We start from the raw sequence: 19,103 nt of genomic DNA, 5'->3' as shown, positions 1-19,103 counted from the left end.
GGCTAAACAATATGTTACTAAATAACCAAGAGACAACTAAAGAAATCAAAGAGGAAATCAAAAAATACCTAGAGACAAATGACAATAAAAACACGATGATCCAAAACCTATGGGATGCAGCAAAAGCAATTCTAAGAGGGAAGTTTATAGCAATACAAGCCTACCTCAAGAAACAAGAAAAATCTCAAATAAACAATCTAACCTTACAACTAAAGGAATTAGAGACAGAAGAACAAACAAAACCCAAAGTTAGTAGAAGGAAAGAAATCATAAAGATCACAGCAGAAATACATGAAATAGAAACAAGGAAAACAATAGCAAAGTTCAATAAAACTAAAAGTGGGTTCTTTGAGAAGATTAACAAAATTGATAAAACCTTAGCCAGATTCATCAAGAAAAAGAAGGAGAGGACGCAAATCACTAAATTAGAAATGAAAAAGGAGAAGGTACAACAGACACCACAGAAATACGAAGCATCCTAAGAGACTACAAAAAGCAACTCTATGCCAAAAAAATGGACAACCTGGAAGAAATGGACAAATTCTTAGAAAAGTATAACCTTCCAAGACTGAACCAGGAAGAAATAGAAAATATGAACAGACCAATCACAAGTAATGAAATTGAAACTGTGATTTAAAATCTTCCAACAAAGAAAGTCCAGCACCAGATGGCTTCACAGGTGAATTCTATCAAACATTTAGAGAAGAGCTAACACCCATCCTTCTCAAACACTTCCAAAAATTGCAGGAGAAGGAACATTCCCAGACTCATCCTATGAGGCCACCATCACCCTGATACTAAAACCAGATAAAGATACTACAAAAAACGAAAATTGCCATGGAGCAGATGAGCCCATGAGCCATGGCCGCTGAGCCTGTGCATCTGGAGCCTGTTCTCCACAATGGGAGAGGCCACAACAGTGAGAGGCCTGCGTACCCCCGCCAAAAAAAAAAAAAAAAAAGGAAAATTAAAGACGAATATCACTGATGAATATAGATGCAAAAATCCTCAACAAAATACTAGCAAACATAATTCAACAACACATTAAAAGGATCATACACCATGAACAAGTGGGATTTATCCCATGGATGAAAGGATTCTTCAATATATGGAAAACAATCAACGTGATCCATCATATTAACAAATTGAAATTAAAAACCATATGATCATCTCAGTAGAAGCAGAAAAAGCTTTTGACAAAATTAACACCCATTTATGACAAAAACTCTCCAGAAAGTGGGCATAGTGGTAACCTACCTCAACATAATAAAGGCCATATACAACAAACCCACAAAACATCATTCTCAATGGTGAAAAACTGAAAGCATTTCCTCTAAGATCAAGAACAAGACAAGGATATCTGCTCTCACCACTATTATTCAACATAGTTTTGGAAGTCCTAGCAACGGGAATCAGATAAGAAAAAGAAATAAAAGGAATACAAATTGGAAAAGAAGAGGTAAATTTGTCACTGCTTGCAGATGACATGATACTATACATAGAGAATCCTAAAGATGCCACAAGAAAACTACTAGTGCTAATCAATGAATTTGGTAAAGTTGCAGTATACAAAATTAATGCACAGAAATCTCTTGCATTCCTATATACTAATGATGAAAAATCTGAAAGATAAATTAGGGAAACACTCCCATTTACCATTGCAACAAAAAAAAATAAAATTCCTAGGAATAAACCTACCTAGGGAGACAAAAGACCTGTATGCAGAAAACTATAAGACACTGATAAAAGAAATTAAAGATGATATAAACAGATGGAGAGATATACCATGTTCTTGGATTGGAAAAATCAATACTGTAAAAATGACTATACTACCCAAAGCAATCTACAGATTCAATGCAATCCCTATCAAATTAACAATGGCGTTTTTTACAGAACTAGAACAAAAAATCTTAAAATTTGTATGGAGACAAAAAAGACCCCGAATAGCCAAAGCTCTCTTGAGGGAAGAAAAGGAGCTGGAGGAATCAGACTCCCTGACTTCAGACTCTACTACAAAGCTACAGTAATCAAGACAATATGTTACTGGCACAAAAACAGAAATATAGATCAATGGAACTGGATAGAAAGCCCAGAGAAAAAACCCACACACCTATGGTCAACTAATTTATGACAAAGGAGGCAAGAATATACAGTGGAGAAAAGACAGCCTCTTCAATAATTGGTGCTGGGAAAACTGGACAGCTACATGTAAAAGAATGAAATTAGAACACTCCCTAACACCATACACAAAAATAAACTCAAAATGGATTAGATACCTAAATGTACGACCGGACATTATAAAACTCTTAGAGGAAAGCATAGGAAGACCACTCTTTGACATAAATCACAGCAATATCTTTTTAGATCCACCTCCTAGAGTAATGGAAGTAAAAACAAAAATAAACAAATGGGACCTACTGAAACTTAAAAGCTTTTGCAAAGCAAAGGAAACTACAAGCAAGATGAAAAGACAACCCTCAGAATGGGAGAAATGGTTTGCAAATGAATCAATGGACAAAGGGTTAATCTCCAAAATATATAAACAGCTCATACAGCTCAATATTTAAAAAAAACAACCCAATCCAAAAATGGGTAGAAGACCTAAATAGACATTTCTCCAAAGAAAACATACAGATAGACAAGAAGCACATGAAAAGCTGCTCAACATCACTAATTATTAGAGGAATGCAAATCAAAACTACAATGAGGCATCACCTCACACCAGTTAGAATGGGCATCCAAAGAAAATCTACAAACAACAAATGCTGGAGAGGGTGTGGAGAAAAAGGAACTCTGTTAAACTGTTGGTGGGAATATAAATTGATACAGCCACTATGGAAAACAGTATAGAGGCTCTTATAAAACTAAAAATAGAGCTACCATGTGACCCAGCAATCCCACTTATGGGCATATACCTGGAGAAAACCATAATTCAAAATGATACATGCAGATTTAGATCAAGATGCACAGTAGAAGGACGTGCAATCACCTCTTCTTGCAAGAACACCGAAATCACAACTAACTGCTGAACAACCATTGACAGGAAGAGAGAGGAACCCACCAAAAAAGATACACCACATCCAAAGAAAACAGGGAAGCCACAATGAGATGGTAGGAGGGGAAAAATCACGATAAAATCAAATCCCATACTCTCCAGGTTGGTGACCATAAAATGCAGAATAATTATACTGCAGAAGTTCTCCCACTGGACTGAAGGTTCTGAAACCCACGTCAGGCTTCCCAGCCTGGGGGTCCAGCAATGGGAGTAGGAATCCCCAGAGTATCCAACTTTGAAGGTCAGCAGGATTTGATTGCAGGACTTCCACAGGACTGGGAGAAACAGAGACTCCACTCTTGGAGGGCACACACAAAGTCTTGTTCACACCAGGACCCAGGGGAAAGGAGCAGTGACCCAATAGGAGGCTGAACCAAACCAACTTGCTGGTGTTGGCAGGTATCCTGCAGAGGTGGGGGGTGGCTGTGGCTCACCATGGGGACAAAGGCACTGGCAGCAGCAGCTCTGGGAAGTACTAATTGGCGTGATCCCTCCCAGAGGCTGCCATTTGCCCCACCATACAACCTGTAAGCTCCAGTGCTGAGTCGTCTCAGGCCAAACAACTAACAGAGAGGGAACATAGACCCACCCATCAGCAAACAAATGGATTAAAGTTTTAACTGCCCACCAGAGCAAAAGCCTGTTCTACCCACCACCAGTCCCTCCCATCAGGAAGCTTTCACAAGCCTCTTAGATAGCCCCATCCATGAGAGGGCAGACAGCAGAAGCAAGAAGAACTACAATCCTGCACTCTGCAGAACAAAAACCACAATCACAGCAAGTTAGAGAAAATGAAAAAGCAGAGGATTATGTCACAGATAAAGGAAAAAGATAAAACCCCAGAAAAACAACTAAATGAAGTGGAGATAGGCAACCTTCCAGAAAGAGAATTCAGAATAATGATAGTGAAGATGATCCAGGATCTCAGAAAGAGAATGGATACAAAGATTGAGAAGATGCAAGAAATGTTTAACAAAGACCTAGAAGAACTAAAGAACAAACAAACAGAGATGAACAATAAAATAACTGAAATGAAAAAATACACTAGAAGGAGTCAATAGCAGAATAACTGAGGCAGAAGAACAGATAAGTGACCTGGAAGACAATGGTAGAAATCACTGCTGTAGAACAGAATAAAGAAAAAAGAATGAAAAGAAATGAAGACAGCCTAAGAGACCTCTAGAACAACATTAAATGTTGAACAAATGTTGAACCAACATTTGAACTATAGGAGTCCCAGAAGAAGAAGAGAAAGGGAATGGGCCTGAGAAAATATTTGAAGAGATAATAGCTGAAAAATTAATTAACATGGGAAAGGAAATGGTCATCCAAGTCCAGGAAGCACAGAGAGTCCAATACAGGATAAACCCAAGGAGGAACATGCCAAGACACATAGTAATCAAATTGACAAAAATTAAAGACAAAGAAAAAATGTTAAAAACAAGAGGAAAACAACAAATAACATACAAGGGAACTCCCATAAGGTTAACAGCTGATTTCTCAGCAGAAACTCTGCAAGACAGAAGGGAGTGGCACAATATATTAAAGCAATGAAAAGGAAGAACCTTCTACCAAGAATACTCTACCCTGCAAGGATCTCATTCAGATTTGACAGAGCAATAAAAAGTTTTACAGACAAGCAAAGCTAACAGAAGTCAGCACCACCAGACCAGCTTTGCAGCAAATGCTAAAGGAACCCCTCTAGGGGGAAAAGAGACTAACAACTTAAAAAAAACTCTTGTACATATATAGACTGCTATATCAAAACCTCATGGAAACAGCAAACCCAAAAACTGCAATAGAAACACACACAAAAAAGAAAAAGCAACCCAAACACAACAATGGTCATCAAACCAAAAGAGAAGAGAACAAAAGAGGAAGGGAAGAAAAAGACCTACAAAAACAAACCCCAAACAATTAAGAAAATGGCAATAAGAATACACATACTGATAATTACCTTAAATGTAAGTGAATTAAATGCTCCAACCAAAAGACATAGACTGGCTGAGTGGATACAAAAACAAGACCCATATATATGCTATCTACAAGAGAACCACTTCATACCTAGGGACACATACAGACTGAAAGTGAGGGGATGGAAGAAGATATTCCAAGCAAATGGAAATCAAAAGAAAGCTGGAGTAGCAATTCTCATATCAGACAAATAGACTTTGAAATAAAGACTGTTATAAGAGGCAAAGAAGGACACAACATAATGATCAAGGGATCAATCCAAGAAGAAGATATAACAATTGTAAATATATATGCACCCAATATACGAGCACCTCAATGTGTAAGGCACATACTAACAGCCATAAACGGAGAAATCAACAGTAACACAGTAATAGTGGGGGACTTTAACACTCCACTTTCATCAATGAACACATCACCTAGATAGAAAATCAATAAGGAAACACAGGCCTTAAATGACACATTAGACCAATGAACTTAATTGATATTTACAGAGCATTCCATCCAAAAACAGCAGAATACACATTCTTATCAAGTTCACACAGAACATTCTCCAGGATTGAACACATGCTGGGCCACAAGCTGAGCCTCGGTAAATTTAAGAAAATTGAAATCATATCAAGCATCTTTTCCAGTCACAATGCTATGAGATTAGAAATATACTACAAGAAAAAAAACTATTAAAAAAAAACACAAACACGTGGAGGCTAAACAATATGCTACTAAACAACAAATGGATCACAGAAGAAATCAAAGAGGAAATCAAAAAATACCTAGAGACAAATGAAAATGAAAGCACAATGATCCAAAACCTATGGGATACAACAAAAGCAGTTCTAAGTGGGAAGTTTATAGCAATAAAATCTTACCTCAGGAAACAAAAAAATTCTCAAATAAACAACCTAATCTTACAACTAAAGCAACTAGAGAAAGAAGAACAAACAAAACCTAAAATTAGTAGAAGGAAAGAAATCATAAAAATCAGAGCAGAAATAAATGAAATAGAGACAAAGAAAACAATAGGAAAGATCAATGAAACTAAAAGCTGGTTCTTTGAAAAGATAAACAAAATTGATAAGCCTTTAGCCAGACTCATCAAGAGAAAAAGGGAGAGAACTCAAATCAATAAAATTAGAAATGAAAAAGGAGAATTTACAATGGACACCACAGAAATACAAAGGATCATAAGAGACTACTACAAGCAACTGTATGCCAATAAAATGGACAACCTGAAAGAAATGGACAAATTCTTAGAAAGGTACAGCCTCCCAAGACAGAACAAGGAAGAAATAGAAAATATGAACAGACTAGTCACAAGCACTGACATTGAAGCAGTGATTTTAAAACTCCCAACAAACAAAAGTCTGGGATCAGATGGCTTCACAGCCGAATTCTATCAAACATTTAGAGAAGAGCTAACACCTATACTTCTGAAACTGTTTCCAAAAATTGCAGAAGAAGGAAAACTCCCAAACTCATTCTATGAGGCCACCATTACCCTGATACTAAAACCAGACAAAAATACCATAAAAAAAGGAAATTACAGGCCCATATCCCTGATGAACATAGATTCAAAAATCCTCAACAAAATACTAGCAATCCAAATCTAACAATACTTTAAAAGGATCATACACCACGATCAAGTAGGATTTATCCCAGAGATGCAAGGATTTTTCAGTATCTGCAAGTCAATCATTGTGATACACTACATCAACAAAATGAAGAATAAAAACCATATGATCATCGCAATATATGTAAAAAAAAGCTTTTGACAAAATTCAGCACCGAGCTTTGTGACCACCTAGAGGGGTGGGATAGGGAGGGTGGGAGGGAGGGAGACACAAGAGGGAAGAGATAAGGGGACATATGTATATGTATAACTGATTCACTTTGTTATAAAGCAGAAACTAACACACCATTGTAAAGCAATTATACTCCAATAAAGATGTTAAAAAAAAAATTCAGCACCAATTGATGATTAAAAGCTCTCCAAAAAGTGGGCATAGAGGGAACCTACCTTAGCATAATAAAGGCCATATATGACAAACCTACAGCTAACATCATACTCAATGGTGAAAAGCTGAAACGTTTCCTCTAAGATCAGGAACAAGACAAGGATGTCCACTCTCGCCACTTTTACTCAACATAATTTTGGAATTCCTAGCTATGACAATCAGAGAAGAAAAAGAAATAAAGGGAATCCAATTTGGAAAAGAAGTTAAACTGTCACTGTTTGCAGATGACATGGTACTATACATAGAAAATCCTAAAGATGCTACCAGAAAATTACTAGAGCTCATCAATGAATCTGGTAAAGTTGCAGGTTACAAAATTAATACACAGAAATCTGTTGCATTTCTATACACTAACAACGAAAGATCAGAAAGAGAAATTCAAGGAAGAATACCATTTACTATCACATCAAAAAGAATAAAATACCTAGGAATAAACCTACCTAAGGAGATAAAAGACCTGTACTCCAAAAACTATAAGACGCTGATGAAAGAAATCGAAGATGACACAAACTGATAGAAAGATATACCATGTTCATGGATTGGAAGAATCAATATTGTCAAAATGACTGTATTACACAAGGCAATCTACAGATTCAGTGCAATCCCTATCAAATTACCAATGGCATTTTTCACAGAATTAGAACAAAAAATCTTAAAATTTGTATGGAGATGCAAAAGACCCCGAATAGCCAAAGCAATATTGAGAAAGAAAAATGGAGCTGGAGGAATCAGGCTCCCTGAATTCAGACTATACTACAAATCTATGGTAATCAAAACAGTATGGTACTGGCACAGAAATAGAAATATAGATCAATGGAACAGGATAGAAAGCCCAGAGATAAACCCATGCACCTATGGTCAATTAATCTATGACAATGGATGCAAGACTATACAATGGAGGAAAGACAGTCTCTTCAACAAATGGTGCTGGGAAAACTGGACAGTAAAAAAATGAAACTAGATCATTCTTTAACACCATACACAAAAATAAGCTCAAAATGGATTAAAGACCTAAATGTAAGGCTGGACACTTTAAAAATCCTAGTGAAAACATAGGCAGAACCCTCTCTGACACAAATCACAGCAAGATCATTTTCCCAAAATAATGGAAATAAAAGCAAAAATAAACAAATGGGACCTAATTAAACTCAAAAGCTTTTCACAGCAAAGGAAACCATAAACAAAATGAAAAGACAACCCACAGATTGGGAGAAAATATTTGCAAATGATGTGACTGGCAAGGGATTAGTCTCCAAATTTTACAAACAGCTCATGAGGCTTAATATCATCAAAACAAACAACCCAGTCAAAAAAATGGGCAGAAGACCTAAATAGATATTTCTCCAAAGAAGACATACAGGTGCCAAGAGGCACATGAAAAGATGTTCAACATTGTTAATTATTAGAGAAATACAAATCAAAACTACAATGAGTTATCACTTTACACCAGTCAAAATAGATATCATCAAAAAAAATCCACAAACAATAAATGCTGGAGAGAGTGTGGAGAGAAGGGAACACTCTTATACTGTTTGTGGGAATATAAATTGGTACAGCCACTATGGAGAACAGTATGGAGCTCCCTTAAAAAACTAAGAATGGAGCTACCATATGACTCTGAAATCCCACCCCTGAGCATATATCAAGAGAAAAACATGGTCCGAAAGGATATGTGCACCCCAATGTTCATTGCAGCACTGTTTATGATAGCCAAGACATGGAAGCAACTTAAATATCTATCAGCAGAGGAATAGATAAAGAAGATGTGGTACATATATACAATGGAATATTACTCAACAATTAAAAAGAATGAAATAATGCCATTTGCAGCAACATGGATGGACCTAGAGATTGTCATACTGACTGAAGTAAGTCAGAAAGAGAAAGAGAAATATCATATGATATCCCTTATATGCAGAAGCTAAAAAGAAATGATACAAATGAACTTATTTACAAAACAGAAACAGACTCACAGACTTAGAGAACGAACTTATGGTTACCAGTGGGGAAGGGTTGTGGGTGAAGGGATAGGTAGAGAGTTTGGGATCAACATGCACACACTGCCACATTTAAAATGGATAACCAACAAGGTCCTACCTTATATCACAGGGAACTCTGCTCAATGTTTTGTGGCAGCCTGGATTGGAGGGGAGTTTGGGAGAGAATAGATACATGCATATGTATGACTGAGTCCCTTCGCTGTGCACCTGAAGCTATCACAACATTGTTAAGCAGCTATACTCCAATATAAAATAAAAAGTTAAAAAAAGAAGATACATGCACCCCAATGTTCATTGCAGCACTATTTACAATAGCCAAGACATGGAAGCAACCTAAATGCCCATCAACAGATAAACAGATAAAGAAGAGGTGGTATATTACTCAGCCATAAAAAAGAATGTAAAATGTGGAACAAATGGAATTGTATGTGCTTTCAAAGGGATATTTATAAAAAAGTGTCCTAAAAATGATTTGTTCAGAGTGAGGAATTTTAGGATGATAGGAAGTCTCTCGAGTTTAGGCTTCATGCAATTTTGTAGATTCAAACATAAAATTTGTCCAGAATTTAAAGATTTAGGTGCCTTCCTAAATTGTTACAGTGCTTTACCAAATCTGTGACTCCTACATAATACAAACCAGTGGTCAAATGTAAAACAGTATATTGTAGATTCACTGTAGGTTTTCAACCTTTTTTAGATGTATGCACGTGGACATTTTTATAATGTAATTACAACCACCACAAAATTAGCTTTTTAAATTGCAGACAGTCATGCATGTCAAACTAATATGTAGTGGCCTTTTCAAGGCCTAGTCCCAGGGAAAACATTTTGTAGAGTTTAGGGGAGTGGGAGGAAGGGAAGGAATAATTTTTTCTTTAAAGTTAATTTCTGAGGAATATTTTGTGACTTTAATTGGTAAATATGTCAACAGCACTGAGTACTTAATCTTTTACATCACGTCTTCAGCTATTTGTATTTTAACTTGAGTAAGTTCAGTGGTCTGAAACATGATTCTGAGCTTCACATGGATTACATCTTACTGTGGAACTCAAAAGTTCCATCCCTGAATTTGGCAGTTGTTATTACCTAGGTGCCCTGCAGTTATACAGGCATTCAGGTACATGTTCCTGACTACAAAGCTGCTTTTGAACATTGTTATGTTGAAATACTAGAAAAGTAACAATCATGGCAGCAATTAAGGTCACAGAAATCATTAGATAAAGGGAAAACAACGAGGCGGGTCCTGCATAATTTTCTTTTAATAAATAAAGTGAGACTTAGGTGGTGGGAAGAAGGAACTAGATACTCTACTTACCACCATGTGTGTGCGTGCGTGCGTGTTTGTGTGGGCACTCACGTGTGTGTATGTTATCCACTCCCTTTTCTTTGAAACTTCTAAGATTAAAATAGGGGAGAAATCCTGTATGTTGCAATGATAGAATTTTTTGAAATATTAGGAAATCACAATTCTCCAGGCTCTCCATCTTGATTTATGCTTGAGTTGTTATGTGCCATATTTGCTTTGAAACCTTTGATTATCAGTAGTTTTACTAAAATTTTGAAGAAATAATCCACCTTCATCTGTTTTCTAGATTTCTTAATCTAAGTTCATAAGACAGAACTTGTTGATAGCATAGTTCTCTAAGTGCTGCAAATTTTCAGCCATTACCACTTCAAAGAGGTTTGAATGAGGGAATTTTTTCCCCTTGTTAAACTAGTTCCTGTTTCTGTAGAAACTTCAGTTTTAGATCTTTGATGGATGAGCTATCATAATTCAAGTATACAGTTCTTTTTTTCTATCAACTCTTCATTGTCATCCAATAGTGAAGACATTAAAGACGCAGCAAGCTTATGAAGTATTATTTTCTAAAAGAAATAGGAGGCATTTTCATCTTACTATTGTACTTTTGGTTATGCAAACACTGATGATACAAATGTTTATGTCCCCCATAAATCTGGTCGGAAATCACTTTTGATTTTGTTGATTAAGTTAAACGGTCTATAGTAGGATAGAGTACTGGGTACAAGTGATCCAAAGTAAGATAAAAGACTACGGTAAAAATGCTAGATCTTAAGAAAGAAACTGGTTTATGCACTAAACGTTTTGTGCCTTGGTCTAATATTAACATGATGTCTGTGTAAAATGACAAAAGGAACCAGTGTTGAATCACATTTTATTTCCTGTCGTTCTGCATTATCCCAGATTGCTAAATGTTTTCTTTCCAAGAAGTTTGATTGAATTACTGTATATATTTGCTGTCCTATGTGACAGTTTTGTCATTGTTAGAGACTTCAGTAATTAAAATGGGAAACAGAAGCTTAGGTTATTTTTCTTACCAAAACTATGTTCGGGCTTCCCGGGTGGCACAGTGGTTGAGAGTCCGCCTGCCGATGAGGGGGACACGGGTTCGTGCCCCGGTCTGGGAAGATCCCACATGCCGCGGAACAGCTAGGCCCGTGAGCCATGGCTGCTGAGCCTGCACGTCCAGAGCCTGTGCTCCGCAACGGGAGAGGCCACAACAGTGAGAGGTCTGCGTACTGCAAAAAAAAACAAAAAACAAAACAAACAAAAAAAAAACCTATGTTCCTTGGAGCCACAATATTATGATGGTTTTCGTGCTCTTGTACATTGGATGTCTTAAGCTGAGTGTAGTTTAGGGGATCCTTTCTAATTACAGAAAGGTACTTCTTTCCTTCAACACTGTGGTCTGACCTGTGACGAATCCGTACTATACACTATGTAAATGGCTAACAAGTCAATTGCATACCAACTGAATGTACAAATCTTAGTGCTGGTGCTGAAATCTCTCCAGAGTAATCATCATGATCTCAAAGTTTGTTTCAAAATTTGCAAGCATCAAGTGTCAATCAAAACAAGATGAAACACTAATGAATTTTGAAGTCTCATGCTTTAGGTGTACTTCCTTATTAGAGTTTTTGATTCTCCGCTATTTTTACCGTACTGTTTCATTTAAATTTCCTACATGCTAACTTCGTTTGTGCGATTGAAATAAAATTGCAGTATATACATGAAAAAAAAATGAATGAAATAATGTCATTTGCAGCAATATAGATGGACCTAGAGATTGTCATACTGAGTGAAGTAAGTCAGACACAGAAAGACAAATATCATATGATATCACTTTATGCGGAATCTTTAAAAAAAAAGAGGTACAAATGAACTTATTTACAAAACAGAAGTAGAGTCATGGATGTAGAAAACAAACTTATGTTTACCAGGGGATAAGGAGGGGTGAGAGATTAATTGGGAGATTGGGACTGACATATACACACTACTATATATAAAAATAGATAACTAATAAGAACCTGCTGTATAGCACAGGGAACTCTACTCAATACTCTGTAATGGCTTATATGGGAAAAGAATCTAAAAAAACAAAAAAAGATTGGATATATGTATATGTATAACTGATTAACATTGCTGTATATCAGAAACTAACACAACATTATAAATCAACTATTCTCCAATAAAAATTTTTTAAGGTGAAATCAAAAAATACCTTGAGACAAATCAAAATGGAAACACAACACACCAACACATATGAGATGCAGCAAAAGCAATTCTAAAAGAAACATTCATAGAAATAAATGTCTACATCAAGAAACAAGAAAGATCTCAACTAAACAACATAACTTTACCCTCAAGAAACTAAAAATAGAAGAACAAATTAAGCCCAAAGTTAGTAGAAGGCAGTAAATAATAAAAATCAGAGCAGAAATAAATTAGAAACTAAAAAGAAATAAAAAAGATTAATGAAACTAAGATCTGGGTTTTTTCAGATAAATAAAATAGATAAAACTTTAGCTAGACTCGCCAAGAAATAAAGAGAGTAGAGTTAAATACTGTAAATAAAATCAGAAGAAGAAAGAGGAGACATTACAACTGATACCACAGAAATACAAATGATCGTAAGAGACCAGTATGAAAAGTTATACAACAACAAACTGGACAATCCAGAAAAAAAAAATTGATACATTCCTAGAAACATACAATCTACCAATTCTGAATCAGGTAGAAATAAAAAAGCTGGGCAGACCAATTAGTAAGGAGATTGAGTCAGTAATCAAAAACCTCCCAACAAAAAAAAGTCCAAGACCAGATGCCTTCACCAGTAAATTCTATCAAAAATTCAAAGAAAAATCAATACCAATTCTTCTCAACTTTTCCAAAATATAGAAGAGAGGGAACACCTCCAAACTCAGTTTATGAGACCAACATTACCCTGATAGCAAAACCTGACAGGGACACCATGAGAAAAGAAAATTACAAGCCAATATCACTGATGAACATAGATGTAAAAATTCCAAATAAAATATTAGCCAACCAAATTCAACAATACATTTAAAGAATCATAAACTGTGATTGAGTCGGATTTATTCTAGATACCCAAGAATGGTTCAACATTCACAAATCAATCAATATGTTACACTACATTAACAAACTGAAGGATAAAAATCATATGATCATCTCGATAGATGTAGAAAAAAGCATTTGACAAAATTCAACATTCGTCTAAGATATAAACTCTCAACAAAGTGTGTATAGAGGTAATGTACCTCAACATAATGAAGACCATATGCGACAAGCCCACAACTAACATCATACTTAATGATGAAAAGCTGAAAGTTTTTCCTGTAAGATCAAGAACAAGACAAGAATGCCCACTCTTGCCACTTTTATTCAACATAGTACTGGACGTTGTAGCCAGAGCAAATAGTCAAGAAAAAGAGATAAAAGCCATCCATATCAGAAAGGAAGAAGTAAAATTGTGAAGATTTGCATATGATATGATATTACATATTTTTAAAAACCCTAAAGGCTCCACCAAAAAAAAAACTGGTAGAACTAATAAACAAATTCAGTAAAATTGCAGAATACAAAAACAATAAACAAAAATCTGTTGATTCTATACACTAATAATGAACTACCAGAAAGAGAGACTAAGAAAACAATCTCATTTACAATTGCATCAAAAAATAAAATACTTAGGAATAAGTTTAACAAAGGAAGTGAAAAACCTGTACACTGAAAACTATAAGACATTGATGAAAGAAATTGAAGAAAACACAAATAAATGGAAAGATATGTTCATGCTCATGGATTGGAAGAATCAGTATTATTAAAATGTCCATACCACCCAGAGCAATCTATAGATTTAATGCAATCCCTATCAAAATTCGAATGGCTTTTTTCACAGAACTAGAACAAACAATTCTAAAACCTCTGTGAAACCACAAAAGACCCAAAATAGAAAAGCACTATTGACAAAGAACAAAGCTGGAGATATTACACTCCCTGATTTCAAAATACATTACAAATCTATAGTGATCAAAACAGTACTGCATTGGCATAAAAACAGACACGTAGATCAATTGAACAGAAAGAATAGTGAGCCCAGAAATAAAACCACACATATATGGTCAATTAATTTTACAACAGTGGAGCCAAGAATATATAATGGGGAAAGGACATCCTCTTTAATTGATGGTGTTGAGAAAACTGTACAGCAACATGCCAAAGAATGAAACTGGACCATTATCTTACATCATATATAAAAATTAACTCAAAATGGATTAAAGACCTGAATGTAAAACCTAAAACCATCAAACTCCATGAAGAAAATATAGGCAGTAAGCTCCTTCATATCAGTCTTGGCGATGATTGTTTTAGATTTGACACCAAAAGCAAAGTTAACAAAAGCAAAAATAAACAGGTGGGAGTACAACAAACTACAACACTTCTGCACAGCAAAGAATATCATCAAAAAAATGAAAAGGCAACCTACCAAATGGGAGAAAATGTTTGCAAATCATATATCTGATAAGAGGTTAATATCTGAATTATCAACATATAAAGAACTCATACAATGCAATAGCAAAAAAAATCAATTAAAAAATGATCAGAGGATCTGAATAGACATTTTTCCAAAGAAGACATACAGATAGCCAACAGGTGCATAAAAAGATGTACAACATCACTAATCACCAGGAAAATGCAAATCAAAACCATGATGAGATATCATCTCACACATGTTAGGATGTCTATCATCAAGATGAGCTAGGTGTTGGCGAGGATGTAAAAGGTGAGGAGAAAAGGGAACCTATGTACAGTGTCGGTAGGAATGTAAATTGGTTCAGTCACTATACAAATAATATGGAGGTTCATCAAAAAAATAAAAATAGAACTACCATATAATCCAGCAAATCCACTTCTGAGGATATATACAAATATTGAATCCTTATGATATACACTTGAAATTAATATAATGTTATATGTTAATTATATCTCGTTTTTTTGTTTTGTTTTGTTTTTGCGGTACTCGGGCCTCCCACTGTTGTGGCCTCTCCCATTGTGGAGCACAGGCTCCGGACGCGCAGGCTCAGTGGCCATGGCTCACGGGCCCAACTGCTCCGCGGCATGTGGGATCTTCCCAGACCAGGGCTCGAACCCGTGTCCCCTGCATCGGCAGGCGGACTCTCAACCACTGCGCCACCAGGGAAGCCCTATATCTCGTTTTTTAAGAAGTTAGAGTCATGCCAAGAACTGCCTCCCACAAACTTATTCAACAAACATATATTGAGTTCTTATGTTGATTCAGTACCCATACTGGCCATTGGAAACAAGAATACAAAAAAGACAGAGTCTCTATCCTCCAGTAGTCTATGGTTATAGCAAGTTCTACTCTTCTGAATCTCATACACTAAATGCCTTAGGCAAAACTAGGCTCACAGATAGTGAAGCAGATATATTACTCTTGCCCTGAATAAACCTTAAGAAGGAGAGGTGTAAAGAGTTTAGATTTTCTTTCATATCTTATGTGTCTTATATTCCCGCCCCCAGGATCAAGAACAGGAAATTTGTTGCATGAGGTGTTCAGGAAAGGCTATTCTCAAACAGAATCATAGAAAACACAATTGCTGTGAGATTTGGCTGCACTTTACTGCTCATAGCCTAAGGCCATGAAGATGCCAATAAAGGCTGGAGCTCAAGAACATGAACCCAGATCCAAGGCTTCCTCTCTGGCACCCAGCCATGAAGCTCCTTTTTCCTATCTTTGCCAGCCTCATGCTACAGTACCAAGTGAACACAGGTAATGTGAAATCCTAGGTTTAAGAGGGAGCGGTTTGAGGAAGGAGGGATTTGGCTGTCCATAATAATGGGAACCCAAAGAGAAGCTAAAAAATGAGATGCCCAAGATATGGCTGAAAAGTTTATGTATTGCATCAGTCATACACCATCCCCCACATATCCCCATAGGCTCCAATCCCAGACTGTGTCTGATGGGTAAACACAGGAAGCTACAGAGAAAGTAGGGTGTTGTTTGTGTACTCAGAAATTATCCAGCATATAAAACTGCCTTCCTGCCCTCTAATAGTTGTCATCTGGGACTCATGCCAAGTCTACCTCATTTTTGCTCTTTTTCTAATTTAAATCATCTCTTGAAGTAAAGGTTCCTATCAGTTTGTACCTTGGTATAATAAGGAGGAAGTCCTTAACCTTACACTCAGAAAATCTCCTCTCAGGATCCAGTAAACAGGTCTATGTTCTCCATCTCAAATTTTTCAGATTTTTATAGAATTTCATTCCTTCTCTCAGCTTTGTTTTATTAGAAATCCCCAAATTACCCACAGGAGCATCTAGGAACACATCATGGCAAAAAGTTGAATCAGAGCATTGGTCACTGTTTTTTGAAAAGAAGATAGAAACATTGAGACTTGTTTCAATATACAAGAATCATCCAGATATTAAATTGGCAATGGGTTTAGGAAGGGAAAGAAAAGGAGTCAAAGATGTTTCTTTTTTTTTTTTTTTTTTTATCTTGGGACCTTAAGAGAAGGGCTATAATATAAGCTAGTATGGCTGTGTCATCTTGGGTAAAGTCAAACTTGAGCCTCAAATTCCACATAAGATAGTAGGGTTAATCAGTGTAGCTGCTTAAAATACAAGAATTTTACAGTGTTGTCTTCGGTGAGAAACAATATTGAAATGTATGTGAACATTAGGTGCTACATAAATCTCTTGTGCTTTATAGAAAATCAGTTGAATTGTTGAGTGAGGGAGAAGCTTCTTGATTTGAAAAAGAGAAATAAATGGAACAATGGGATGGAAAAATCATCCAGCAGATGAAGATGAGTCATGTACTACTCTAAGCAGGGAATTCAGAGATATAGATAACAATGTGGGGGTTATCTTCATAGAGATGAGGTTAAGGCTATGATAATAAATAAGACCTCTGAGGGACATAGTGTCCAGAGAGGCTGAAAATGATAGAACACCATGCCCCAGGAACCACAGGTCAAGAGATTGTCAAGGAGAGTGAGGTCATGGAACAGTGAGTTTGGCAAGAGCCCAGAACTTCTGAAAGTCCATTGATTCTCTTTTGAAATTCTTTCTTGAATTAGTTTTATGATAGATTTTACTCTTGTTGGTATTTCCTAGGATCATGGGGAGATATAGTGATATTCTACAAGTGTCTACGATTAGAGGTCTAAAATCTTACCCTGAAGCAAATAATTGCATTCCCTTTTCTTCTTTAGATGTTTCAAGTTATTCAATGAAGGGAGACTAGAGATTTATTTTGGATTTCAGAGGTGTACAAAGACTCTCTTGGCCTGCCAGTTGCCTCCACCAACATCCCTAAACACTGTACTTAAAATTTAGCATTAACAACTCCCTCTGCCTCTAACCCTCTTGTTCCAGCAATTTTAACATCATATCTAGTTATTAACCTTAGCACTTTGGTTTTCTCTTTTCTTTGTGCAGAATACTTTGGCTTGGGAAGATGTGTAATGGGTTTTGGGAGATCCAAAGACCACTGTGCCATGGATGAAAAAGAGGTAGATAAATGCAAAAAGAAAAAATGTTGTATTGGACCAAAAGTGGTTCAATTGATAAAAAGCTTCATACAAAATGAAATGCTCCACACACTTGAAGAGGACTCTCAGGAAGTGCCAAAAATTACCAAGAATTTTAGTGTTGTGATGCAAACAAAAAACCATATTTTAGCTCTTCTGCCCAAATTCAAAAGTGTCAACACTTTTGCTAACATCAACACCAGCGTCATCCCAAATGTCACCACCGTGAAGTCTGTCACCACCAACCCCATGATTGCAGGAAAGATAATACACACTGTTACTTCTACCAAGAGTGACACCAAAAAAAGAAGAGATTCAGCCACTGACTCCCCACCACCAGCGCCACCAGCATAGACACTGCCGACAACATGACTGGAGCTGGAAGAAGCAGATGAGCAGGGATGTGGGTCTTTCCTTTAAAACACCAAGTTCCTCTTTATCTTTGTTGTCTATAAACTGAGACATAGAACTGTTTCCTTTATCATCATTCAATAAACACTGTTTAAGCACCCACAGTTTACATAATGTTATCATTCTCTCAGGAGCCTCACAGAGGAGATAGAGCTAGAAAGAGATAGAATTTTAGTTTACGTACCCAGGAGAAAGCAAGCACCAGGAATGCTGACTACAACATTGAATTTGGCCCATGAATGGCCCAAAATAAGCCTCTGTAATGAAGATTTATGGTTCTCATATTATGTGCTTTTCTTGGGGCAACAGGAATGAAAACAGCAGACATACTTTCTTTTTTCATAGCTTTTTCCCACAGAAAGAACCATATGCAAAATAGAATGTGGGGAGAGCAAGTCTACCTTCTCCACAGAAGAACATAACCTAAATTCATGAGCCCACTTAAGATAAAAATATGGGGGAATGAGAGGAGGGAAGAGGGGAAAGGAGAAGATATATGACTTCTATCTCTGAGCCAAGGCATTTCAACATGATTCCCAGTGAGACAACAGGAAATAGGTAGAGCGGTGCTTCCAATAGATACAGGATACAGACCACAGATGCAAATCATGTAGGTAACTTTTAATTTTCTAGTAGCCACATTAAAAAATGTAAAAATAGGGTCTGAAAAGCTAAAAAGCATTTAAAAATGCTTTAAAAAAGTATTGCCCCACCAGACACAGCCCTGCCCACCAGAAACACAATATCCAGCTGCACCCACCAGAACACAGGCAC

At 36.4% G+C, this 19,103-nt stretch overlaps 1 protein-coding gene across 1 annotated transcript; it reads left to right on the top strand.

The window, feature by feature from the left end:
• Positions 1–16,095: 16,095 nt before the first annotated feature.
• On the top strand, positions 16,096–18,272 carry DEFB129 (defensin beta 129; the record flags this gene model as incomplete). The annotated part of the gene is made up of 2 exons (XM_082857817.1): positions 16,096–16,153; positions 17,827–18,272. The coding sequence occupies 2 exons, from the start codon at positions 16,096–16,098 to the stop codon at positions 18,270–18,272; spliced, it is 504 nt and encodes a 167-aa protein (XP_082713943.1).
• Between the last annotated feature and the right edge of the window lie 831 nt (positions 18,273–19,103).

This window comes from Leucopleurus acutus (genome assembly GCF_964270905.1).
Source record: "Leucopleurus acutus genome assembly, chromosome: 16".
Taxonomy (NCBI): Eukaryota; Metazoa; Chordata; class Mammalia; order Artiodactyla; family Delphinidae; genus Leucopleurus; species Leucopleurus acutus.
The sequence above is the reverse complement of the archived record's forward strand: the minus strand, read 5'-3'. Positions and strand labels throughout refer to the sequence as shown.